We start from the raw sequence: 26556 nt of genomic DNA, 5'->3' as shown, positions 1-26556 counted from the left end.
AACATTAGAAAGTTGAGCATTCTTTATTCCATAAGGACTATCTTTGACATGAAAGTTGCCATAGTCCCAGAGGACCATAGGCCTGCTCTCCCCTTTTTGAGAGAGAGCTGACCGGCGGTGATTTAACCTGAGTCACCAAACCTCAGGGCAAGGGTCAGAAGGCAGGGTCTTCATGAATAACCTCAGCCGATACAGAAATTGAACCAGCGCTGTTGGCATCGTTCCACATCATGAACCAGCCATCCAGCCAACTGAGCTTACCAACAGAGAGATGGTAGAAAATGTGTAACTCAGATCTACTCTGACCAACTTTTCTTTCATTAATAAAAAGGAATGTTACAACTCCTGTTTAAATGAACAGTAGTTATCATTCCCTGGATAAAGAAGCAGTCCTCAAGTAAGATAGCCTGATTAACTGGGAAGGTATTATTTTGAAAGCTATATGTTACCAAAAGTTTTCAGAAGAGACCAATGTCACCTTGCTGTTGGGTATCCTACAGGGGCATCTTCTAAGCACCAGTTACACAAAGTAAGAGATTAATCTAATTAGTGTAGTTCACCCAGCTGGTAGGACAGTGGGGGAGGAGCGAGAAATAATTGTTGTAAAGTGTTGTTGAGTCAAGGAATGTCATACCATGAAGTATTTTTTCTCATTTTCAACATTGCCACTTCGAGAAACCCACAGGTGGGTTTCTGAGATTTCACACAACTACACTGCAGCCATTTATTCTACTAGGATTTCAGCAACATATGGCAATGGCTTTGTGAAATTGTAATATTTTGTCTCAAACTGAGGAACTACACAGCAAAAAAATTAAAATTTTGGCTCCACCATGTCCAGATGAAGCAAAGTTGCGAACAGTAGATTGCATAGTCTGGAGAAACATTGAACACTTTGGTGTGAACTAAACAGGGAATGGGGATGAGCTGGAGCAAAATGCACTCCAGACATCCATGGGATTATACTGGACGGAGACCCAATGCTGGAAATCAGGAAAAAAAACAGAGATGGTCAGTAAAACCTCCAAGTTTCAGTTCTGAGGAGTACAGTGTGGTCGTAAAATGTCAATCTGTCTGTTCTGCTGAAGATCTTTGTGCAATTCCCTGTTCTAATTCAGATTCTTAACAATTTTTTTTATTCGTTCAAGGGATATGGGTTTTGCTGACTAAAACAGCATTTATTGTCATCTTTAAGTGCCCTTCAGAAGGTGGTGGTGAGCTGCATTCCTATACTGAAGTAGGTACACCCACAGCTCTGTTAGGAACAGAGTTCCAAGTTTTTGACCCAGCAACAGTGAAGAAATGGCAATAAACTTCCAAATCAGGATGGTGTATCGCTTGGAGATGAACTTGCAGGTGGCGTTCCCATCCATCCTACAAGAACATCTTGTCCTTATAGATGCCAGAGTTCGCAGTGATGGAGGGTGCTGTTGATGGGGCTTTTGGGAGTTACTGCAATGCAAATTGTAAGATGGTACAGACTGCAGCCCCGGTGTGTTGATGGGGGAGGGAGTGAATGCTTAAGGTGGTGGATGGGGTGCCAATCAACTGGGGTGCTTTGTCTTGGATGGTGATTAGCTTCTTAAGTGTTTTGGGAGCTGCACTCACCCAGGCTAGTAGACAGTATTCATTCACATTCCTGACTTATGCTTTATAGAGTGGACAGACTTTGGGGAATTAGGAGTTGAGCTACTTGCCACAGAATTTTGAACCACTGCTCTTGCAGCCTCAGTATTTATATGGTCAGTCCAGTTCAGTTCTTGGTCAATGGTAATGTTGATGGTGGGGGATCCAGAGATGGTAACACCATTGAATATCAAGTGGAGATGGTTAGACTCTCTCTCAATTGATCAATTGACTAATGACAAGTGGTCATTGCCTGACACTTCTGTGGTGCGTAATGTTGCTTGCCACCTGTCAGCCAAAGCCTGAATGTTGTCCAGGTCTTACTGCATATGAACACAGACTGATTCAGTATAGGAGTTGCGGCGAATGATTGTGCAATCATCAGTGAACATCCCCACTCATCTTATAATAATAATAATCTTTATTTGTGTCACAAGTGGGCTTTTCACTCCCACTAGGAACTTTTCACAGTAACGTCATTGAAGCCTACTTGTGACAATAAGCAATTATTATTATTATTACTACTACAAGTAGGTTTACATTAACACTGCAATGAAGTTACTGTGAAAGTCCCCTAGTTGCCACATTCGGTGCCTGTTCGTGTACATGGAGGGAGAATTCAGAATGTCCAATTCACCTAACAGCACATCTTTTGGGACTTGTGGGAATAAACCCGAGCACCCAGGGGAAACCCACAGACGGGGAGAACGTGCAGACTCCGCAGAGTGACCAAAGCCTGGAATCAAACCCAGGTCCTGGCACTGTGAAACAACAGTGCTAACCACTGTGCTACCATGTCGCCATGATGGAGGGAAGGTCATTGACGAAGCAGCAGAGGATGGTTGAGCTGAGGACACCATGCTGAGGAACTTCTGCATTGATATCCTGAGTCAGAGACGACTGACTCCCTCCAACCACAACTGTGTTCCTTTGTGCTAGGTATGATTCAAACCAATGGAGAGTGTTCCCCCGATTCCTATTGACATCAGTTTTCTGGAGCTCCTTGATTTCACACTGGTCAAATGCTGCCCTGATATCACCACATTTTGAGGTAGCTGTTTTATCCATGTTTGAATCAAGGCTATAATGAGATCAGCGATAGCAGCAGTAGGGGTTAAAATCGAAGATACAATGGGATTTCAGCGTGAGAATCACAGAGAGCAGCAGGGGGAGTTAAAAGCAGAGACTATGAAAGTTGACGGAAACAATGTTGGATAAAAGCAGAGAGAGAGAATGGGAGTTGCTCTAAGGACAGCAGAGACAAAAGATGTGTGGAGCAGCGTGGGAAAAGGGGGCCAAACCCTGTCCGAAGCAACACAAGGAAGGGTGGGGATCCCAATGTGGAACAGCACGGGGGGGGGGGGGGGGGGACAGCCCAGTGTGCAGCAACTTGAAGGGAGGGCACGGAACCCAGTGTGGAGGAGCGTGGGAGGAGAGCACGGAACCCGGTGTGGAGCAGCGCGGGAGGAAAGCATGGAACCCAGTGTGGAGCAGCACGGGAGGAGAGTACGGAACCCAGTGTGGAGCAGCGTGGGAGAAGAGGACGGAAAACAGTGTGGAGCAGCGCGGGAGGAGAGCACGGAACCCAGTGTGGAGCAACGCGGGAGGAGAGCACGGAACCCAGTGTGGAGCAGCGCAGGAGTAGAGCACGGAACCCAGTATGGAGCAGCGCGGGAGGAGCACGGAATCCAGTGTGGAGCAACGCGGGAGGAGAGCATGGAACCCAGTGTGGAGCAGCGCAGGAGTAGAGCACGGAACCCAGTATGGAGCAGCGCGGGAGGAGCACGGAATCCAGTGCGGAGCAGCGTGGGAGGCGAGCACAGAACCCAGTGTTCAGCAGCGTGGGAGGAGAGCACGGAACCCAGTGTGGAGCAGCACGGGAGGAGAGCACGGAACCCAGTGTGGAGCAGCGTGGGAGGAGAGCACGGAACCCAGTGTGGAGCAGCGCGGGAGGAGAGCACGGAACCCAGTGTGGAGCAGCGTGGGACGAGAGCACAGAACCCAGTGTGCAGCAGCTTGAAGGGAGGGCACGGAACCCAGTGTGGAGCAGCACGGGAGGAGAACACAGAAACCAGTGTGGAGCAGCGCGGGAGGAGAGCACGGAACCCAGTATGAGCAGCGTGGGAGGCGAGCACGGAACCCAGTGTGGAGCAGCGTGGGAGGAGAGCACGGAACCCAGTGTGGAGCAGCGTGGGACGAGAGCACAGAACCCAGTGTGCAGCAGCTTGAAAGGAGGGCACGGAACCCAGTGTGGAGCAGCACGGGAGAACACAGAAACCAGTGTGGAGCAGCGCGGGAGGAGAGCACGGAACCCAGTGTGAGCAGCGTGGGAGGAGAGCACGGAACCCAGTGTGGAGCAGTGCTGCAGGAGAGCACGGAATCCAGTGTGGAGCAACGCGGGAGGAGAGCATGGAACCCAGTGTGGAGCAGCGCAGGAGTAGAGCACGGAACCCAGTATGGAGCAGCGCGGGAGGGGCACGGAATCCAGTGTGGAGCAACGCGGGAGGAGAGCATGGAACCCAGTGTGGAGCAGCGCAGGAGTAGAGCACGGAACCCAGTATGGAGCAGCGCGGGAGGAGCACGGAATCCAGTGCGGAGCAGCGTGGGAGGCGAGCACAGAACCCAGTGTTCAGCAGCGTGGGAGGAGAGCACGGAACCCAGTGTGGAGCAGCATGGGAGGAGAGCACGGAACCCAGTCTGGAGCAGCGTGGGAGGAGAGCACGGAACTCAGTGTGCAGCAGCGTGGGAGGAGAGCACGGAACCCAGTGTGGAGCAGCACGGGAGGAGAGCACGGAACCCAGTGTGGAGCAGCACGGGAGGAGAGCACGGAACCCAGTGTGGAGCAGCACGGGAGGAGAGCACGGAACCCAGTGTGGAGCAGCGCGGGAGGAGAGCACGGAACCCAGTGTGGAGCAGCGCGGGAGGAGAGCACGGAACCCAGTGTGGAGCAGCGCGGGAGGAGAGCACAGAACCCAGTGTGCAGCAGCTTGAAGGGAGGGCACGGAACCCAGTGTGGAGCAGCACGGGAGGAGAACACAGAAACCAGTGTGGAGCAGCGCGGGAGGAGAGCACGGAACCCAGTGTGAGCAGCGTGGGAGGCAAGCACGGAACCCAGTGTGGAGCAGCGCGGGAGGAGAGCACGGAACCCAGTGTGGAGCAGCGTGGGACGAGAGCACAGAACCCAGTGTGCAGCAGCTTGAAGGGAGGGCACGGAACCCAGTGTGGAGCAGCACGGGAGGAGAACACAGAAACCAGTGTGGAGCAGCGCGGGAGGAGAGCACGGAACCCAGTGTGAGCAGCGTGGGAGGAGAGCACGGAACCCAGTGTGGAGCAGTGCTGCAGGAGAGCACGGAATCCAGTGTGGAACAGTGTGGGAGAGCACGGAACCTGATGTGGAGCACTGCTGCAGGAGAGCACGGAACCCGGTGTGGAGTAGCGCGGGAGGAAAGCACGGAACCCAGTGTGGAGCAGCGCGGAAGGAGAGCACGGAACCCAGTGTGGAGCAGCGCGGGAGGAGAGCACGGAACCCAGTGTGGAGCAGTGTGGGAGGCGAGCCCAGAACTCAGTGTGGAGCAGCGTGGGAGGAGAGCACGGAACCCTGTGTGGAGCAGCGCGGGAGGAGAGCACGGAACCCAGTATGGAGCAGCACAGGAGGAGAGCACGGAACCCAGCGTGGAGCAGCGTGGGAGGAGAGCACAGAACCCAGTGTGGAGCAGCATGGGAGGAGAGTCCAGAACCCAGTATGGAGTAGCACGGGAGGAGAGCACGGAACCCAGTGTGGAGCAGCGCGGGAGGAGAGCACGGAAACCAGTGTGGAGCAGGGTGGGAGGAGAGCATGGGACCCAGTGTGGAGCAGGGTGGGAGGAGAGCACGGAACCCAGTGTGGAGCAACGTGGGTGTGGAGCAACGTGGGAGGAGAGCACGGAACCCAGTGTGGAGCAGCGCGGTAGAGCAGCATGGGACCCAGTGTGGAGCAGCGCAGGCGAATAGCAGCAAACCAAGTATTAACCAACGCGGGAGGGCGGCCGCTTTCCGCAGAGTGGAGCAGCACGTGTGGAAACCAGCACTTTATGAATCCATGGGATTATGATTCTGTGGGGAGGAGAAACGACTACAGTACAATTATGTGTCCGATATCATTCGAACGAGGGACCGCAAGGACGCATGTATCACCAGCGTCAGGACAGGAGCTGACAACTGCTGGAAGAGCCACCATCTAATCCACTCAGTGATAATCAATGTAGCCCCAAAACTGCAATGGTAATAGGAACAATACAGCAAGAAAATCAATGCTGAGGCACTTAAAGACCCTGATAAGAGAGACCTATTCAGCCTGTGCTTCTCTGCCTATCTGATAATCTCTCGATGACCCAGAGATGCCGAGTGTCCAAAGCACCTGCTCTGACCTCAGGGAATCCACTTGCAAAGACACCTGATCACTCAACCAGGAAACACCAAACTGGTTCGATGAAAACAACCAGGAGCTGATCAGCCCCAACGCAAGGCTTTTCTAAACCTGAAACAGCAACCCAACTCGAGAGCAAGAAAGCAGCTCTATAGACTGCTAAATGCACTACCTAAAGAACAGGTAATGGGTGGAGAAAGCGCAGAAGATCCAGCAGTTAGCTAACAACCATGACACAAGGGTTCTTTAGCGCAGTCAAGGCCTCCTGTGGCCCAAGCACCTAAGGCCCCACCCCACTACTGGTCAAGAACGGGGAGGTGCTCATCAATAAGAGAGGTAGTCAGCGCCCACTGGAAGGAGCACTTCGAAGATCTTCGTAACAGAGATTCTGTTTTCAATGCAAGTGTCCTCAACTCCAACCCACAGCACGCTATCTGCCACCATGTCCATACAACCCCAACCTGGCATGAGGTAGAAAAGATTATCTGACATCTAAAGAACAAGACGTCAGGAACAGATGGAACACCATGGCGGAGAAGCACGATTGGCACAAATACATGACCTAATTTCCTTTACCTGGAAAAACATGCCACGAGATCTGAGAGACACCATAACCGTGACCATCTTCAAGAAAGGCGAGTCCAAATGCAATAACTAAAGAATTTCCTGTATTGTCGGCCACATCGCAAGAGTCCTTTTTCACCGCCTTCTTCTCTATGGCTGAAGAGCTCCTCCCAGAGTGGCAATGCGGATCAGACATGATCTTCGCTGCACAGCAACTACAAGGAAAATGCCGAGAACAGCACCAACACTTGTACTTGGGCCTTACAAAGGCATCTGATACTGTCAACTGACAGAGATTGTGCAGAGTCCTCCTCTTTTGCGGTTGCCCACAAAAGTTGTCACTCTCCTCCAGCTGCTTCATGATGACATACAAACTCTCATCCTGACCAACGGATTCACCACAGACCCAATTCACGTTTGAACTGGGGTCAAGTAAGGCTGTGTCAATCCCCCCAACCCGCTTCTTGAACTTCCTTGCAGCAGTTAGTGTAAGCAATTGCAATTGCTTCCATGGTCAACAAAACATTTTCTGTTATTTGGAACAATATTTTTCTCTCCAAGACTTCACTTCTTTCACTCTTCATATATTTCCAAGTGTAGTGCTTGGAATTAATCTTCCAGGTTGTGGTGTTCCCAGGGGACTTCTGCCCTTGTCCTTCTAGATGGTAGTGGTTGTGAGCTTGGAAGGTGCTCTCCAAGGATTCTTGGTGAATTCCAATAATGCATCTTGCAAGTGGTGTACACTGCTGCTACTGTCCATCAGTGAGACAGAGTGAATGAATGTTAGTGATTGGAACGTAAGTCAAGAGGGCCTACTTTGTCCTGGATAGTGTCGATCTTCTCGAGTTTTGTCAGAGTGGTACTCATTCAAACAAGCAGAGAGTATTCCATCACACTCTAGAAGTGTGCCTTACAGTTGTGAACAAGCTTTTGGGAATCAGGAGGAGAGTTACTCACCACAGCATTCCTAGCTTCTGACCTGTATGTTTCTTGCCACTTGTCTGACCAAGCTTAGATATTGTCCAGGTCTTGCTACATTTGGAAATGGAATGTTTCAGTGTCGGAGGAGTCACAAATGGTGCAGAACATTGTGCAGTCATCAGTGAACATCCCCACTTTTAACCTTATGATGTAAAGAAGGTAATTGCTGAAGCAGCCGAAGATGGTTGGGCCTAGGACACTATCCTGAGGAACACCTATAGTGATGTGCTGGAGCCAAGATGTTTGACCTCCAACAACCACAAGCATCCTCCTTTGTACTTGTGGGCAGCACGGTAGCATTGTGGATAGCACAATTGCTTCACAGCTCCAAGGTCCCAGGTTCGATTCCTGACTTGGGCCACTGTCTGTGCGGAGTCTGCACATCCTCCCCGTGTGTGCGTGGGTTTCCTCCTGGTGCTCCGGTTTCCTCCCACATTCCAAAGATGTGCGGGTTAGGTGGATTGGCCATACTAAATTGCCCATAGTGTCCAAAATTGCCCTTAGTGTTGGGTGGGGTTACTGGGTTATGGGGATAGGGTGGAGGTGTGGACCTTAGGTAGGGTGCTCTTTCCAAGAGCCGGTGCAGACTCGATGGGCCAAATGGCCTCCTTCTGCACTGTAAATTCTATGATCTACTATGTATGACTCCAACCAATAGGGAATTTCCCCCTGATTCCTATTGACTGCAGTTTTTATGGGATTCCATGATCAAATGCTGCCTTGATGTCAAGGTCTGTGCCTCTCACGTCACCGCACTTTCATCTCTTTTGGTCATGTTTGAACCAAGGCTGTGATGGGGTCAGGAGCCAAGTGGCCCAGGCAGAACCCAAACTGAACGTCATCCTAAAGACATGAGCGAACCAGATGTTTTTTTTTTTAATGACAATACCATTACTGAGACTAGTTTTAAATTCCATATTTTGTAAATTGAATTTAAATTCCACCAGCTGCCATGGTGGGATTTGAACCTGTGACCCCAGAACATTAATTTAGGACTCTGGATTAAGAATTAAATTGCACTATCACTATTTTGGTGCAAAATAAAGAACCAAGTAAACTAAATCAAATGAACTGTGACACAAATTAAAAGGGAGAGCTCTTTGAAGGGATACTGCCTTAAACAAAAACAAATCACAAATGAAACTCAAAACATCAAACCAAAATGTGATTAAGAGGGTCAATGAGCCACCCAGTCACCTCAGTGCAATTAGGCACAGAAGGCATATTACCACTGCATCACTCTTCCCCCCCCCCCCCCCCCCCCCAATTATTATTTAGTTAATTAGAGCAGTGCAAATATATATGCAATGTTCACACTTCAAAGACAAGGCACATTGGAATCCATTTGAAGATAGAACCAGAACTTCATGAACTGGAAGCACCACATCTGATGGTAAATCCACAGCACACAGTCCAATCTGTGGTATTCCTCCTAGAGTATACAGGAATTTAAGAAGCAGTTTTATTCTATATTCAACAGCAGATAGCTTCCCGTATGGAAAGCTCCCAGTCAAATCACATGATTTGAAATTAAGTATTTTATATTACCTTAAAAACTGGACTGCAGGTTTTCCATTGTTGTATTTACACTGGAATAGTGTACTCTTATTACGATTTGTGGAATGTAAACTTTATCATGGCCATATAATCTGCTTATTTGACAATGTATAATGTCATAATAACACTAGCATTCATTTGGATATAGAATAGCCAACATACGTTGTATGTTGTAATGTCCACATGTTAAGATTTTTAAAAAAAAATCATACACTGTTTAAAGAGGCAAGGTGTGCAGCACAGGGCAAAAGCAGGAGAAAAGATGACATAAATCAAGAAGTACTATGAGGTTTATTATTGTTTCTTTCAGGAGTTGAGTGTCACTGGCTGGGCACCATTTATTGTCCATCCCTAATTGCCCTTGAGAAAATGGTGGTGAGCTTCCTTTTTGAACCACTGCAGTCCAGGTGTTGTAAGTATACCCACAGTGCTATTAGGAACATCAAACTGATGTTAAAAAAAACATAAAATAAGCCATAGGTGAAAGACCAAGAGAACATAAGAACATAAGAACTAGGAGCAGGAGTAGGCCATCTGGCCCCTCGAGCCTGCTCCACCATTCAATGAGATCATGGCTGATCTTTTGTGGTCTCAGCTCCCCTTTCCGGCCCGAACACCATAACCCTTAATCCCTTTATTCTTCAAAAAACTATCTATCTTTATCTTAAAAACATTTAATGAAGGAGCCTCAACTGCTTCACTGAAAGAGGGGGCATCAAAGTTTGAGAAGAATATACAGTAGCAGAAATGGTGGCAGGTTTCTATTTCAATGCAGGAAGGCCTGACCTTGAGGGAGGCTCATGCCAAATTTCCCACTTGGCAGAAGTACCCAACTCTGGTTATTATTTTGTGGGTTACTGGTCCAAAACCAGCATTTAGTGTAAGTGATTACTCCCAACAGCCATCAAAAAATGTGTAAATGTTATTTTCAACCACATTTTTCTCTGCAAGACTGCACTTCCTTCACTGTTATAGAATCATAGAATGTTAGCAGCACAGGAGATGTCCAACCAGCTTCTCCAGACTATTATTTCCATCAAAAAATGTTTTTGCTGAGCGTTACATTGTTGCATGTTGTTGCAAGCTTTTGTATTTGTGATATAGCAATACCCACATCAAGCGTTGGATGGCATTGCACATTAAACAGACTGTTTCTACTGAAACAAGGATGACAACAAATTCAATACAGCTCATCACAGCGCCACCCTGTGGCAAGGATAAATTACTTCAGCAATTTTTATTTCCATCCTTTTTCTCCTCTCAAATTAACTCAATAGTGTGACAATCCACAGCAGCTTACAAAACCATGCTCGAGTGGCTATTTTTAACACGCTCACAAGGTTCTGCAGGCAAATCCACCATATTGGGGATGCATCTCCAAACCCATGCATGTCCTCAGCCAACAAAGGCAAAGGAGATCAAGAGGAGATTTGTTAGAGGTGTACAAAGTTAGATAAGATAGTGAACTGCTCCCATTCTGTTAATGGTACAAGGATTGGGGAACAATGAGTCACAGTCCTGAGAAAGGGATGCAAGAGGAATATGAGACCTTTTTTCCCCCATGCAGCAAGTGATAATGACCTGGAACTCACCGGCCATGAGGGTGGTGGAAGTGGAAACAATCAATGATTTCAAAAGGAAGGTGGAAGTGTTTTTAAAAATGTTTCTTAAAAATTTTCCATCGTAAACAAAACCATCCAAAACAATCAAACATAAATAAATATACTATAGAAGAAACAAAAACACAACACACATTAACTTTAACACAAAAACTAAACTAAATCCCCCAACAGCTGACGATGACGGACTCTTTAAAAAAGAAAATGAATGGCTGCCATCTGAGGTTGATCCCCCTCCCCCGACGCCCTGATGGTGTATTTGGCCTTCTCAGAATCATAGAATTCTCCAAATGCAGAAAAGACATGAGGTCACCCAACCAAGCCGAGGTACTAGGTGGAGTAGGAGACCTCCACCCAAGCAGAATTCGCCTCCGGGCTACCAATAAGGCCAAGGCGAAGACATCCACCTTCACCCCAGACTGCAGCACGGGCAAATCCGACACCCCAAATGTGGCCACCAGCAGACATGGATCCAAGTCTTCACGGAGTATCTCTGACATGACATTAAAGAAAGAAGCCCAAAAGCTTATCAACTTGGGACAGGACCATAGAACATACAGTGCAGAAGGAAGCCATTCGGCCCATCGGGTCTACACCGACCCACTTAAGCCCTCACTTCCACCCTATCGCCCTAACCCAATGACCCCTCCTAACCCTTTTGGACACTAAGGGCAATTTAGCATGGCCAATCCACCTAACCTGCACATCTTTGGACTGTGGGAAGAAACCGGAGGAAACCCACACTGACACGGGGAGAACGTGCAGACTCCGCACAGATAGTAACCCAGCAGGGAATCGAACCTGGGACCCTTGCGCTGTGAAGCCACAGTGCTATCCACTATGCTACCATGCTGGCCCTGAACATAGGTGTATGATTAGCTGTCCCCCGAGAGCAGCACTCGCACTTATCCTGAACCCCGGAGAAAAATCCGCTCACCCGAGTTCTGGTCAGATGCGTCCTGTGCAAAGCCTTAAATTGAATCAAATTCAGCCGAGTACATGAAGATGTGGAGTTGACCCTGGGAAGGGCCTCACTCCATACCTCACCAATAAGAATGGAACCCATTTCAGCCTTAACTCAATCAAAGGATCAGAATCTGTTGAAAGGATATGGCCAGATATGTCCAAAATAGACCCCCCGCCAGGTCTAGCCAGAGATAGAATCTTCTTGATCAGCAAAGAGGGTGGCGCCAAAGGAAAGGATTGGAAACTTTGCATGAAAAATCCCGAACTGAAAATATCTGGAAAGACTGGAACCAGGTGGCTGGAATTCCTCAGCCAACTCCTTAAAACGAGCAAACCTTCCCTCAACAAACAGATCTCCAAACCTCTCCAGGCCCTTCTCCTCCCAAGACTTAAACATCGGGTCCAAACCAGCGGATAGGAAAAGGTGGTTATTGCAGATGGGGACTAGCAAAGTCAGGGATCAGAGCTTGAAATGTTGCCTGGACGGCTTCCAAACCCTTATTGTGGAGACCACCACTGGATTAGAGGGCAATCTCACTGGGGAAGCAGGCAATGGTGCAGTAACTAGTGCACAAAGACTAGAAGCACTGCAGGGGCTCGCTTCCATTTGTCCCCATATGTTCCGAATATTGGCTGCCCAATAGTAAAACAATAAATTGGGTAGGGTTAGGCCCCCGACTCTCTTCAGTGTAAAACCCACAAATTCTGGGAGTCTTACCTGCTCAAATAGAGGACACCAATTTGTTGACTTTAACAAAAAAAGGACGTGGGGGGAAAAAAATGGGGAGACACTGAAAGAAAAAGGAAAATCTCGGAGCACATTCATTTTAATAGTCTGAACCCTATCCGCCAAGGATAGAGGAGATTATCCCACCTCTGCAAGTCTGTTTTGATACTGTCCACCAGATTAGTGCAATTTGATTTATGAAGCGAGATCCAGTTGTGGGCCACCCATACCCCAGATAACAAAAGCCAGTCTTGGCAAGGCGAAAAGGCAACATCCCCAGTTGGGCTCTCCTCCAAAGAACAAAACAGCACAGGAATAGGCCCTTTGGCCCTCTAAGCCTGTGCCGACCATGGTACCTGCCTAAACTAAAACCAACTGCACCTGCGGAGTCCATATTCTTCCATTTCCACCCTATTCATATATTTGTCTAGATGTCCCTTAAATGCCGCTATCGTACCTGCTCCCACCACGTCCCTAGGCAGCATGCTCGATATATTTACCATCCTTTGTGTAAAAAACTTGCCTCGCACATCTGTTCTAAACTTTTCCCCACGCACTTTAAGCCTATGTGCCCCAGTACTTGACTCTCCCACCCTTGAAAAGAGCATCTGACTATCTACCCTGTCCAGGCCAATCGTAATCTTGTAGACATCTATCAGGTCCCCTCTCAAACTCCGTCGTTCCAGTGAGAACAGACTGAGTTAATCTAACCTCTCCTCATAGCTAATGCCCTCCATACCAGGCAACATCCTAGTAAACCGCTTCTGTGCCCTCTCCAAAGCACCCACATCCTTCTGGTAGTGTGGCAACCAGAATTGTACACAATTAAGGAGGGTTGACCAGTAAATACTCTCTTTCCCCTTGAAGCTGTGAAACTTCACTATTACCGCACACGGTGGATCCTCAGGACGAGACCTCGGCCGGAGTGTACGATGGGCTCGGTCCAACTCAGGAGGGGATGTGAATCCACCATCACCTGGATCTTACCAAACATACCTGCAAAGTACTCTGTGGGCATGTGGCCTTCCATTCTCTCCAGCAGCCCTACAATTTGAATACTTTGCCTCCTAAACCTTTTCTCTAGGTCATTGATAGAATTTACAGTGCAGAGGCCATTCGGCCAATCGAGTCTGCACCGGTCCTTGGCAAGGGCACCCGAATTAAGCTCACACCTCCACCCTATTCCTATAACCCAGTAACCCCACCTAACCTTTTTGGACACGAAGGGCAATTTAACATGGCCAATCCACCTAACCTGCACATCTTTGGACTTGTGGGAGGAAACTGGAGCACCCGGAGGAAACCCACACAGACACTGGGAGAACGTGCAGACTTTGCACAGACTGTGACCCATACGGGAATCGAACCTGGGACCCTGGCGCTGTGAAGCAATTGTGCTAACCATTATGCTACCGTGCCGCCCATCTTGGCCTTCAAGGATTTCTTCTCATTGGCCACCGAAGATAGTTCCAATTCCAGCGAGGCAATTCAATCACTGTGGCTCAAAAGGGCCCCTTCCATATCTTTATTACGTGGTGTCATGGACTTCCACTGTTTCTTTGGTTTTCCCCAGTTGCTCGAATGGGGGTCAAGGCCTCTTTCATTGATTTCTGGGGATCCTCCGACACAATTCATCGGTGCTTTTTAAATTCCTTCGCCAATGTACTAGAAAACACCTCAGCTGTTGGTGGAGTGGCTGGAGCACCAGAGACTGACCCCGCTATTTTACCTGCCAATGAACTCGAAGAGGCCTCAGACTCCAATGATGAACTTCTGTTTTTCACCTTTCCCCTGACTTTTTTGGGCATTTCAGTCATACACGATCCTTATTACATTAACTATATGGGTTTTCAAGACAAAACAACCCAGGGTATTAAGAAAAGGGGCAAAAAGTACAGTATTTTAGTGGGAGCCATCTCGTGCATGTCTTTTCCCTACATTACGCCACTGATAAGTCCCAAAGGATATAAAGTTGCAGGTTTGGGAAGACCTAGCAACGATTGGTATAGACCACTATATTACTTTGCAGGAGCTGGCATAGATTCAATGGGCTAAATGGCTCTAATGTGCCTGTACTTAACAATAGGGGTACCTTGTTAGTGATCAGAAATAGGGGATTTACGCTGATTTCCACCTCTCTCTACCTCAGTGACACTGAGGCCAACTATGGCACCACAACCAGTGCCCTAGCTGACATTAGTTAACTTAGCACAGGTCCAACATTAAAACTGAGGTCTACTCGTTAGTACAGCTGAGTGCTTGATCAAACAGTAATGTTCTTGTTTACTAAGAATCAGTGGAGAAAACAGTACTTTTCAACCAAAAACAGCAGGCCTTGTTTCAATAGCATTTTGACTTCAAGTGACCAATCGTGATTAAATTAACTCGTCATATTAACCAGAGGACTTGTGGCACAGTGGATATTGTCTCTGCCTCGAGTCAGAAGCTCTGGGTTCGAGTCCCACCCCAGGGATTGATGGCCGAGGAAGATGCATTCAGAACACGGCCAAACAGGATGAGTATCAACCTGCAAAATCCTTCCAACACATGCCAATGAAAGGTGGTAAAAGCGGGAGAGATTCCTGATCAGCCATTCTTGATGTGGAGTGGTGCCCTTTAAGCTATAAGCCTCTTATGGCAATCTAGCCACTCGTTCCAGAGAAAAACTACCTTGGGAATAGATGAGCCCTCTGCCTTATGCACATTAGGTGCAGGAAGAGGACCAACAAATAAGCCATTAAAACCAAAGATCAAAACCATTGTAATGACTTAGCAAATCAATGTTATTGCCGTTATTTAAATTGAAAGTAATACTCAAAGTACCATTTGGGGTTGGAAATCTTCAGGGTTTAAAATATCAAACGACCAAGCAAGCTTACTGTTAAGCTGCTGAGCTATCAAGTGTTTGATCTCTGCATCTGGCAACAAGGAGGCCAAGTCAAGATCTCTCCAAGCTCGTTCTTCAGCAAGAGATAACAATTCTGATAATGACGGACTCTGACATGGAAAATGTGGTTGTGAAATCTAAAGAGAAACAAAATGAAATGAAATCAGTAGATTATCAAATCACAAGAAAAGAGACAAATGCAGGAGTGGTTCAGTTGGAGCACTCCTTCCCTCAGTCAGGTGACTGGGGGTTCAGATCCCACACCAGAAACACAAAAATCTCATCATAGAATCACAGAATCCCAACTGTGCAGAAGGCCATTCAGCCCATCGAGTTTGAACCTGCCCTTTGGAACAGCACCGTACCCATGCCCAAACCCGCCCTCCCCCCCACCCATCCAATCTCCGTAATCCCATAACCTAATCTGCAAATCCCCAGACAATATGGGGCAATTTAGCTCAGGGGAGGTGCCAGAGGACTGGAGATTTCCAAATCATAGAATCAAAGAATCCCTCCAGTGCAGGAGGCGGCCATTTGGCCCATTGAGTCTGCACCAACCTCCAAAAGAGCACCCCATCCTCGTCCCATCCCCGTAACCCCACCTAACCATTGGACAGTAAAGGGCAATTTAGCATGGCCAGTCCACCTGCACATCTTTGGACTGTGGGAGGAAACCGGAGCACCCAGAGGAAACCCACGCAGACACAGGGAGAACTTGCAGACTCCGCACAGACAATGACCCAAGCCGGGAATCGAACCTGAGACACTGGAGCTGTGAAGCGACAGTGCTAACCACTGTGCTACCATGCTGCCCAAGAAGAAACCCACGTAGGCGCAGGGAGAACGTACAAACTCCACAGGGAGTCGCCCAGAATCGAACCCGGGTCCCCAGAGCATTACCCGGGATCTCTGGATTACTAGTCCAGTGACAATACCACTACACCACAGCCTCCCCTGATTACCAGATTATCTGGTAAACATCATCACATTGGTATTTATTTGAGCTTGCTGCCTTCTTTCCTACACTAAAACAGTGACTATGCCTCCTGGGGAAGCAAAGATCATTGTCGTTACAGAAAAATTATATTTAACAATGAATAATTGAAAGCAAAAAGAGCAGATAAACTATTTCCAAAAGATACCGTTAATAAATATGTCTTTAACGTTGAAATATCTCCCAAGGCACTTGAGAGGTGCAATCAAAAAAAGAGTTACTAGCCGAAGAGATATTGGAAGGAATGACAAAGAGGTTGGTCAAATAAGTGGTTTGGGCAAGGGTTGAGGAGGTTGACAGGCTTAGGGACAAAGTTCTAGAGGAGGGACCTAGGCTGGTGGAGGTACATCTGTCAGTGACAGGATAAAGTAAGACGATGTACAATATGCCACATGTACAATTTACTCTCCAGCTTAATAATTTCAATTTATGCAGTATCAGCTGCGTCAATGCTCAGTTGATTAGCCTAATGAATAGCTGAACAATACAGACCAGGCAGATGCTGTCTTACTGACTCAGTAAAAGCAATATTATAGTCCACAGGTTAGAGGAGATAAAAACTGGCCAGGTTTCTGGTTTTCAATTCTTGAGGCATGTTCAAAGTACGGAGAGGATTGGGTTCAACTCTGATTCTCTCTGACAGGATTCACTTGTCTAAGCTCTCTGCTGAAGAGCAGTCACACGGGCAAAGTATTAAAATACTGCTGATATCCGCAGAATTATAGAGAATAAAATTGTCAGGAAAATAATTGGGCAGGGGACACAGTGGTTGCTGAGGATATTATAGAATCAAAGAATTTGCAGTGCAGAAGGAGGCCATTCGGCCCATCGAGTCTGCACCCTACGCAAGCCCACCCCCCCACCCTAACCCAGTAACCCCAGCCAAAGTTTTTGGACACTAAGGGCAATTTAGAATGGCCAATCCACCTAACCTGCACATCTTTGGACTGTGGGAGGAAACCGGAGCACCCGGAGGAAACCCACACATCACAGGGAAAACGTGCAGTCTCTGCAGTGACCCAAGCCGGGAATCGAACCTGGGGCCCTGGAGCTGTGAAGCAACTGTGCTAACCACTGTGTGGCCGTGCTGCCCCTATCTGGAGCACAAAAATATATATATATATATATATATATATATATTTTTTAAAGGAGTCAAGTATCTTTTCACACAGAGGGTGGTGAGTGTCTGGAACGATCTGCCCGGCGCAGTAGTAGAGGCAGGTACAATTATGCCTTTTAAAAAGCATTTAGAAAGTTATATGGGAAAGCTGGGTATAGAGGGTTAGGGGCTAAATGCGGGCAATTGGGATTAGCTTAGTGGTAAAAATTGAGCAGCATAGACAAGTGGGCTGAAGGGCCTGTTTTCATGTTGTAAACGTCCAACAATTAAAACACAATACTTAATATACTGTAACCTAACAAAATTTAAAATATAAACACCTCTTTAAGTGGACAGTGATGTGATTCAGCCAATATCTCCAGGTATATGTCTCTCCTTGGTCTAGCTGCTAAATTCCACCTGGCATATTTCAGAATAGAGTTGAAAAACATCCCAATAACCCCAGTATCAATATCACACATTACCATGTGCTGCTTTGTGAGGAAGCAAGGGCAAAATCTGCAACACATAGGGAAAGAGATGAGTGACGCCTTATAAAACAAGAACAGCAAGAGGTTTCTTTTAACTTTTTCCATTTAATAATTGTCCCAAATCTCGATCGAATGTATAAATAACGGAATAGAACGATAGCAAAGACATTTGTTCTTGCTGTGTATTTGCCAAAACTGTAACCATCAAAGTTAACTATGAGTGTGACCGGTATCTTATATGCAAAAACAATGCTTAAAAGCAGACATTTCAGAACAACTGGAAGACAGAGGAGAGAAGAAGAGAAAGATCATTTACAAAGCCAAATAAACACATCAACAGAGCTAACTTCCTGGATTTAAGGCACACAGGTCTAGTAAAGAGATATATAAACATATTGGAAAATTAATAAGATGTGTAATTTTAAAAAAATACATTTTTACATGCATATCAGCACCAAGGTTCATCCAAAGGTAGGAAAGTAGGGATTTTGGGGAAGGATTTTGTACTCACGGGCTGAATGGATGATAAGAGGCAGAAATCAATAAATAAAAACTTCGGAATGCACTCAAGGTACCATAACCTACAAGATCAGGAGGATGGGATTGGATGGCACACTCTTTTTTAACTAGCATTCACACGGTGGGCCAAATGGCCCCCTTATATCTGTTTTGAACGGCTTTGCAAAGAATATTTTTATTTTGAAAAGACATCTGGCACATTTGCATTGAAACAATTGATATGCTTTGTGTTTCATATATTTGAACCTCCCGTCCCAGAAAAGGGAAAATGAAAGAGAATAAAAGAAAAGGATAAGTCAAAGTGAGAGATGTAAAAGAAAGCATTTTCTTGAGTTTATTTTAGATAGCCATTGATACAGTCAAGCACATAAACTAAATGACTCCCATACATTTACATAGTTCATCAGCTGATTTGTTCTTATGTAATAAAACTGGATGGCCTGGTCTCTTGTAATATTATTGCTTTTTAAAGTTGCATCTGCCAAAAAGTAGGACAATACAGAAAATACAATAAAACTACATAAAACACTCTCCACTAGATCTACCTATAAAATGCTTTGCAGATCAACTGATGGATTATATTTCAAATACTTAAACCATTTCAGAGTTTGAAAGATATTAATAAAATCCTCAATAAATTGCTGCATGTCACACTCTAGCCAACTCATATTTTTTTGAAATAACCCATTGCATCTAGGGTAAGGGGCAGTGTGCAAAACGTGCATCAGGATCAAGGGAAAGTAGGGACTAATATTGTATGGTGATACAAGTAATCCAAAATAGAATAGAGTTAACATAAGAGAAGTGAAGTTAGGACATGGCAGGGCAGCTCAGTCAAGTAGAATGAGGGTCCCGTATTGTGTGTGAAGTCATGGACGACCATGTGGGCAAGAAGTGCAGCCAGCTGCAGAAATTATAATAGTATTTATTATTGTCGCAAGTAGGCTTACATTAACACTGCAATGAAGTTACTGTGAAAATCCCCTAGTCGCCACACTCCAGCGCCTGTTCGGGTACACCGAGTGAGAATTCAGAATGTCCAATTCACCTAATAAACACATCTTTCAGCAGTGGGCTAAATCGCTGGCTTTTAAAGCAGACCAAGGCAGGCCAGCAGCACGGTTCAATTCCCATACCAGCCTCACCGAGCAGGCGCCGGAATGTGGCGACTAGGGGCTTTTCACAGTAACTTCATTTGAAGCCAACTTGTGACAATAAGCGATTTTCATTCATTCATTTCATTCAAACTGGAGCACTCGGAGGAAACCCACAAAGACACGGGGAACAATTGCAGACTCTGAGCTTCGGGGTTTCAGTTGCTGGAGTGACTGTGGCGCATCCATGAGGCAGAGAGCCAAGTAGATAGCACTTTCAGAGAAATGGTATCACCGCAGTTCAGAGGCAGAGAGGGAAAGCTGACCAGCAGGCAGTCCAAGAGAACGAGGCAGGTAGTGCCAGAGTTCCCTTGGATCCCACACAGAAATCGGTTTTCTTTTGGAAGCTGGTGAGGAAGCTGGTTCTTCAAAGTGCAGTCAGAGTAGTTTGGAGGCATCACAAGCGGCTCAGCTATACAGGAGTGGAGGAAGAAGGGAAGAGCAATTGTGATAGGGGATTCATTAGTTAGAGGAAAGACATGACTCCAGAATGGTATGTTGTCTCCCTGGTGCCAGGGTCAAGGATATCACAGAATGGCTGCGGGATATTCTTCTGGGCAGAGGGTAAACAGCCAGAGGTCGTGCTCCACAATGGAACAAATTACTTATGTAGGAAGGGGGTGCCATGTATGCAATCAGAATTTAGTGACATAGGCAGAAAACTAGCAAGCAGGAACTCTGGATTAATCCCAGTGCCATGCGAAAGTGAGCACAGAAATAGGAGGATAAGGCAGATGAATGTGTAGCTGGAAAGATGATGCAGGAGGGAGGGCTTTAGATTCCTGGAACACCGGGACTGGCTCTGGGGGAGATGGCACCTGTACAGGCTGGACGGGTAGCACTTGAACAGAGCTGGGACTGAGTTCCTTGCGGAGCATTTTGCTCTTGCTGTTGAGAGGGCATTAAACTAAGTTGGCAGGGATGTGGGAACCAAGAGGAAATATTGGAGTGGAATACCAGTATGCACAAAATACTGTGAAGGGGCATAAAGTACTAATATAGAGAACAGTAAGTTAATAAGTGAGGTTGAGGTAAGGGAGAAAATAATGTCGTCTAAATAAAGGTTACTGTGCATGTATATGAATGCACAAAATATAGTAAATAAGATTGGGGAGTTACAGGTACAGATTATGTTGGGGAAATGTGTTGTTGTGGCAAAAGCAGAGACCTGGCTCAAGGAAGGGCAGGATTGCTGATAAACATTCTTGGATGCCAGGTGTCCAAAAAAGATAGGAAAGGGAGGGGAAGGGGTGGTGGTATTGGTAAGAGAGAGCATTGCAGTGCTGGAGAAATAGAATGTCCCAGAGGATTTAAGGACAGAATCAATTTGGCTCAGGCTGAGGAACAAAAAGGAGCAATTACATTGCTCGGTGTGGTCAATAAACCCCAAATAGAAAGAAGGATGTAGAACCAATCTGCAGAGAAATGACAGAGATAGAAACATTTTTAAAAAAGTTTAGAGTACCCAATTAATTTTTTCCAATTAAGGGGCAATTTAGCGTAGCCAATCCACCTATCCTGCACATCTTTGGGTTGTGGGGGCGAGACCCATGCAGACACGGGGAGTATGTGAAAATTCCACACGTCAGTGACCCAGGGCCGGGATCGAACCTGTGTACTCGGTGCCATGAGGCAGCAGTGCTAACCACTACGCCATCATGCCGCCCCCAGAGATACAAACATAATAGAGTAGTTATAATGGGGAGCTTTAATTACCCAAATGTGTAGTGACAGTGATAGTGTAAGGGGCAGTGAGGGGCAAACATTCCTAAATTGTGTTCAGAAACAATTTCTACAGCTGTCTGTGTCTGGTCCAATAAGAAAGGATGCACTGTTCTTGTTTTTGGTTTTTAGAAATGAAGTGGGCCAAGTTGATCAAGTGTCAGTGATTATTGCATTGTAAGTATTAGGATAATAATAGACAATCCAGATTAAAAATAATTAACTGGGGGACAGCTGACTTCAATGGGCAAGAACAGAGCTGGGCCGGTTAAACTGGAACAAAAGGTTGGCAGGAAAAACTGTAGCTGAATAATTTTTTTTTGTTCATGGGATGTGGGCGTCGCAGGCTGTGCCAGGCTTATTGCCCATCCCTAATTGCCCTTGGGCAGTTAAAAATCAACCACGTTGCTGTGGGTCTGGAGTTACATATAGGCCAGACCAGGTAAGGATGACAGATTTCCTTCCCTAAAGGACATTATAATAATATAATAATAATCTTTATTGTCACAAGTAGGCTGACATTAACACTGCAATGAAGTTACTGTGAAAAGCCCCAAGTCGCCACATTCCGGCGCCTGTTTGGGTACGCTGAGGGAGAATTCAGAATGTCCAAATTATCTAACAAGCACGTCTTTCGGGACTTGTGGGAGGAAACCAGAGCACCTGGAGGAAATCCTGGCAGACAGGGGGAGAACGTGCAGTCTCCGCACTGACAGTGGCCCAAGCCGGGAATCGAATCAGAGACCCTGGCGCTGTGAAGCAAATGTGCTAACCATTGTGATAACCGTAATTACTTGAATATAAACAACGTGCAGGGGTAAGGGGGGAAATGGTGGAGGAATAGCACAACATCACAATGCTTGCTTGGAGAGCCATTGCAGACACGATGGGCCAAATGGTCTCCCTCTAGGCCGTAGCCATTCTATGATTCTTTGATCTTCCCTTGCTTTGTTCTCCACAGTTGAATTGATTATACAGATCAGAAGACAATGAGGAAATAATGAGGGGACATGGACGCAAGGTTAAAATTACAGAAAGTTAATATGTGCATTTGCAATTTGATATGTATACAATATGCATGTATAAACACACATATAAACATGCATGCAGATTTACCTTTTTATAAGTGTTTCCACAATGTGAACCACCCACAAATAATTGGGCAGATCCAGGTTATACTTGAACAGCAGACTGATGTATATATTGCCAATGGAAGAGTAGGGCTGATATTCCGTACTAAGTCTGGAAAATTCCATGACCACCAAAGCACTCCTCAGGCAGCAGCAAAGTATGATGCGTGGAAAGTGGTCAGATTCCTTCAAGTGCAAGTGGGCATCGTGGATCTACAAAAAAAATTCCAAGGCTTCATATAGAATGAGAAGCATCCAGGTTTTCATTATCTATTTACTTTGAACTTTTCTCCAATGTTTTAAGTTTTACATTATTGTACACTTGTTAATTAATAAAATATATTCCACACCCTCCCATACCACAGATTTGGAATGTGAAGCTTTGATATTAATTTTCTCAGACATGGTGCAACCAGGATTTATTATATTGTAGATATTGGTATCAATACCAAAAGCATAACCATGAAAAAAAAAAACACGCAAGCTAATGCTTTAACATTATTTGAAAGCTTTATCCCTGTCATGTGAGAGTACCTTTAAGAAATGGGTGTTTAAGAAATGTACCTTTAAGAAATGGGTGTTTTATCAGTGATGTCAGAGTGTGGGTGGAGCTAGGCTGTCTGTCAGCTTTTTACTTTTGTTTTTGAGCAGGCTGCAGGGTGTGTTTTAGTTTCATTTTCAGAGCTGGATAGCTGCAGTCACAGCCAGAAGGGGTATCAGTCTCTCTCTCTGTAATCTAAAAACTGTAAATCGATCCTTTGGCGATTTAAAACTAATAACTGGTCTCAGTAGTGACTTTAACCTGATGTGCTTCTGTTTTAAAGGTTTTTTAAAGTCTTATGGATGTTAAAAGGACAGCTTATGCATTACTTAGTGTTGTATTCTTTGGGGGTTGTATTTGAATTAATGGTTGCTAAGATGTTCACTGTATGTTTTAAAAAGGTTAACTTGAGTTCATAGAATAAACATTGTTTTGCTTTAAAAAATACTTTTCCATTTCTGCTATACCACACCTGTAGAGTGGGCCGTGTGCTCCCCATGCCACAATCTATTAAAAGTTGTGGATCAGGTGAACTCCATGATACACTTTGGGGTTCTCTAAACCCTGGCCCATAACAATCCCCATTAATTGCTTACAGCACAAGTCGTCAGCATCAGATCTGTAGTACCAATATTTTGTCCTTGTGTTATACGGTTCAAAATGTTCCTTTTTTAAAAAAAATTGATCATGAGATGTAAGCATCGCTGACAAGGCCAGCAATTATTATCCATCCTGAATTATTCTCAAGGTGGTGGTGAGCCACTTTCTTGAATCACTGCATTATCGTGTAGGTTTACCGACAGTGCTGTTAGGGAGATACCTCCAGGATTTTAACCCAGTGACAGCGAAGAAGCAACAATATAGTTCCAAGTCAGGAAGCCTTGTGGCACGGAATTAGGAGGTGGTGGCATTCCCATGCATCTGCTACATTTGTTCGACTTTATGATACAGGCTGCAAGTTTACAAGATTCTGTCAAAGGAGCCTTGGCGAGTTGCTTCAGTGCATCTTATAGATGGTATACACTGCTGGCACTGTGCATGGGTGGCAGAGAGAGTGAATGTTTAAGGTGGTAGATGGGATGCTGATCAAACAGGTTCTTTTTTCCTGGATATTGACGTGTTTCTTGAATGTTGTTGGAGATGCATTCAACCAGGCAAATGGAAAGTATTCTATCACACTCCTGACTTGTGCTTTGTAGATGGTAAATGGGCTTTGTGGAATCAATAATTGAGTTATTTGTTGCACAATTCCCAGCTTATGGCCTGCTCTTAAAGACACAGTATTTATATTGCTGGTCCAGTTAAGTTTCTGATCAATGGTAACCTCAGGATGTTGATGGTAGGGGATTCAGCAATACCAATGCCACTTAATTTCAAAGGAAAAATAGTGAAATTCTCTCATTAGAGAGCCAATGTCTGACAGTTGTGTGGCACCCATGTTATTTGCCACGCATCAGACCAGACCGGAATGTCGCCCAGGTCTTGCTGCATGCTGGTATGGACTGCTAGAGTGTCTGGAGCTTCAAATGTACTGAACAGTACGTGATTATCAGCGAACATCCACACTTCTGACTTTTATGATGGAGAGAAGATCGCTGAAGATGTTCGGGGCAAAGACTCTGAAGAACTCCTGCAGTAATGTCCAGGTAGTGCTGAGATTTTTTATTTTTATTCGTTCATTTGCCTCCAACAACCACATTCATCTTTTTTCTTTGTTATAATTCCAAACGTTGGGACATTTTCTCAAGATTGTCAGGATTTCATGTATGCTAGGGCTTTTGGATGCCCCACTTGGTGGAATATTGCCTTGATGTAAATTCTTATTGTACCAAGCAAACAAAATCCAAGTTTCAAAGGACAAAATCTGTAAATGCACTGATGGACATTTTAAATATTTGTAGTACGGTAGCACAGTGGTTAACACTGATGCTTCACAGTGCCAGGGACCCCGGGTTCGATTCTCGGCTTGGGTCACTGTGCGGAGTCTGCACGTTCTCCCCGTGTCTGCGTGGGTTTCCTCTGGGCGCTCCAGTTTCTTCCCACAAGTCCCGAAAGACGTGCTTGTTAGGTGAATTGGACATTCTGAATTCTCCTTCTGTGTACCCGAACAGGCGCCAGAGTGTGGCGACTAGGGGATTTTCACAGTAACTTTATTGCAGTGTTAATGTAAGTTTACTTGTGACAATAATAACACTATTAATTTAAAACCTTCACATCCCTGTTACACTTTATTGAAAACCTAATGAGAAAAAAGATAGTGGAACTGCATCAAAATATCAAATATCTACCATCATGCGATATCATCGCACCAATAAAGGAGGAAAATGGTCATCAGCTTCACTGATTCTAATGTTACTTAAAATTTTCAGTATCAGACTGTTAAAACAAGAGATACATGTTGTTGACTCCTAGCTAGCTAAACAGCTCTTGACTGCCATGTTCTGCTTCTCTCTGGAAACTCCAGGTTGGGCCACAAGATGGAGCATCATGCAGTCTTAAGAGGGATACAAAAGATGGCACAATCAGATCAGCATCTAAGACTTCTGAGCTGATCAACAAGCAGCAACAAGAGCATCCATAAAGAAATGTGAGCCAGACTTAGTCAGAAAATAATGACCCACTGATTTGTTGACAGTTCTTCAAAGCAGCTTTGTTGAACATTATCCCTCTCTAATACATAAACAAGATAAACATATAAGAATCCCTACAGTGCAGAAAGAGGCCATTCGGTCCATCAAATCTACACCAACCTCCGAAAGAGCACTCTACCTAAGCTGATTCCACACAGCCACTCAAGGCCACAATTGAACAATGTAGAGCTTCAAGTTACTGAACTAAGAATAAATAGCACTGTACCACTTAAGCCTCAAGTTATAAAGTATGACCCAATATCAGCAGGTGACTAATCATTCAGAAACCCACCACTTTCAATCACAATCACACCATACTGTCTTACAGTGTCACTTATATATGTAAAGGTATACTGTGAGACAGGAGGTTTAGTTCAGCATTATCTGATACAGATGTACAGCAATCCTTTACCCGAACAGTATACATCCTGGACAGTCAGAAAATATCTCCAGTACAAGATAGTGACAGTTCTCCAATTTACCTTTCCAGATTAAAGAGGATATTAAAAACTGCAGGGGAAAATAGAGGAACTGGAGGAAAAATTATTTTTAAAAAGTAAAATATTTATACCTCCACTTGTGCTCCAGGTCGCAAGCCACGTCCACAATTTACTACTTGTTGGTAGGCCACACAAAGACCAAATTTTCCATCCAACTCATAAAGGCCTGCTGTAATGTTTAATACCTTACTTATCATACCCTAAAGCAAAAAAAAGGAGAAATTAATAGACGAGTCAATACTCCACTAACACAATATTCCCAAGTAATACACAGTTACAACAATCCAAGGAACAGGACACAAGTTGACATCTGCAACTTGCTCTATCATTGAAAAGCATTGGCAAAAAGAGCCCAAGTATTTCCATACACAGGAAACTATGGGTAATTCTGGCAAGCAGTTACTCTCAGTGGCTGCCTCTTCCAATAACCAATTTCACAATAAT

The 26556-nt window shown here is 45.5% G+C and overlaps 1 protein-coding gene across 4 annotated transcripts in view; it reads right to left on the bottom strand.

The window, feature by feature from the left end:
• Positions 1-26556, bottom strand: part of ctc1 (CTS telomere maintenance complex component 1) — an 89953-nt gene that overhangs the window by 44043 nt on the left and 19354 nt on the right. For all 4 annotated transcript variants that reach the window (XR_011933861.1, XM_072470512.1, XM_072470511.1 and 1 more), the window contains 4 exons: positions 26184-26312; positions 22428-22654; positions 17767-17944; positions 15269-15469 (listed from right to left, as the gene is read on the bottom strand). Coding sequence is in view for 3 of the 4 variants with exons in the window: in XM_072470512.1 (XP_072326613.1) it covers positions 15269-15469; positions 17767-17944; positions 22428-22654; positions 26184-26312 (735 nt within the window). In the remaining variant the exon portion in view is untranslated. The remainder of the gene's footprint in view (positions 1-15268; positions 15470-17766; positions 17945-22427; positions 22655-26183; positions 26313-26556) is intronic.

Source organism: Scyliorhinus torazame, chromosome 12 (genome assembly GCF_047496885.1).
Source record: "Scyliorhinus torazame isolate Kashiwa2021f chromosome 12, sScyTor2.1, whole genome shotgun sequence".
NCBI lineage: Eukaryota > Metazoa > Chordata > Chondrichthyes > Carcharhiniformes > Scyliorhinidae > Scyliorhinus > Scyliorhinus torazame.
The sequence above is the reverse complement of the archived record's forward strand: the minus strand, read 5'-3'. Positions and strand labels throughout refer to the sequence as shown.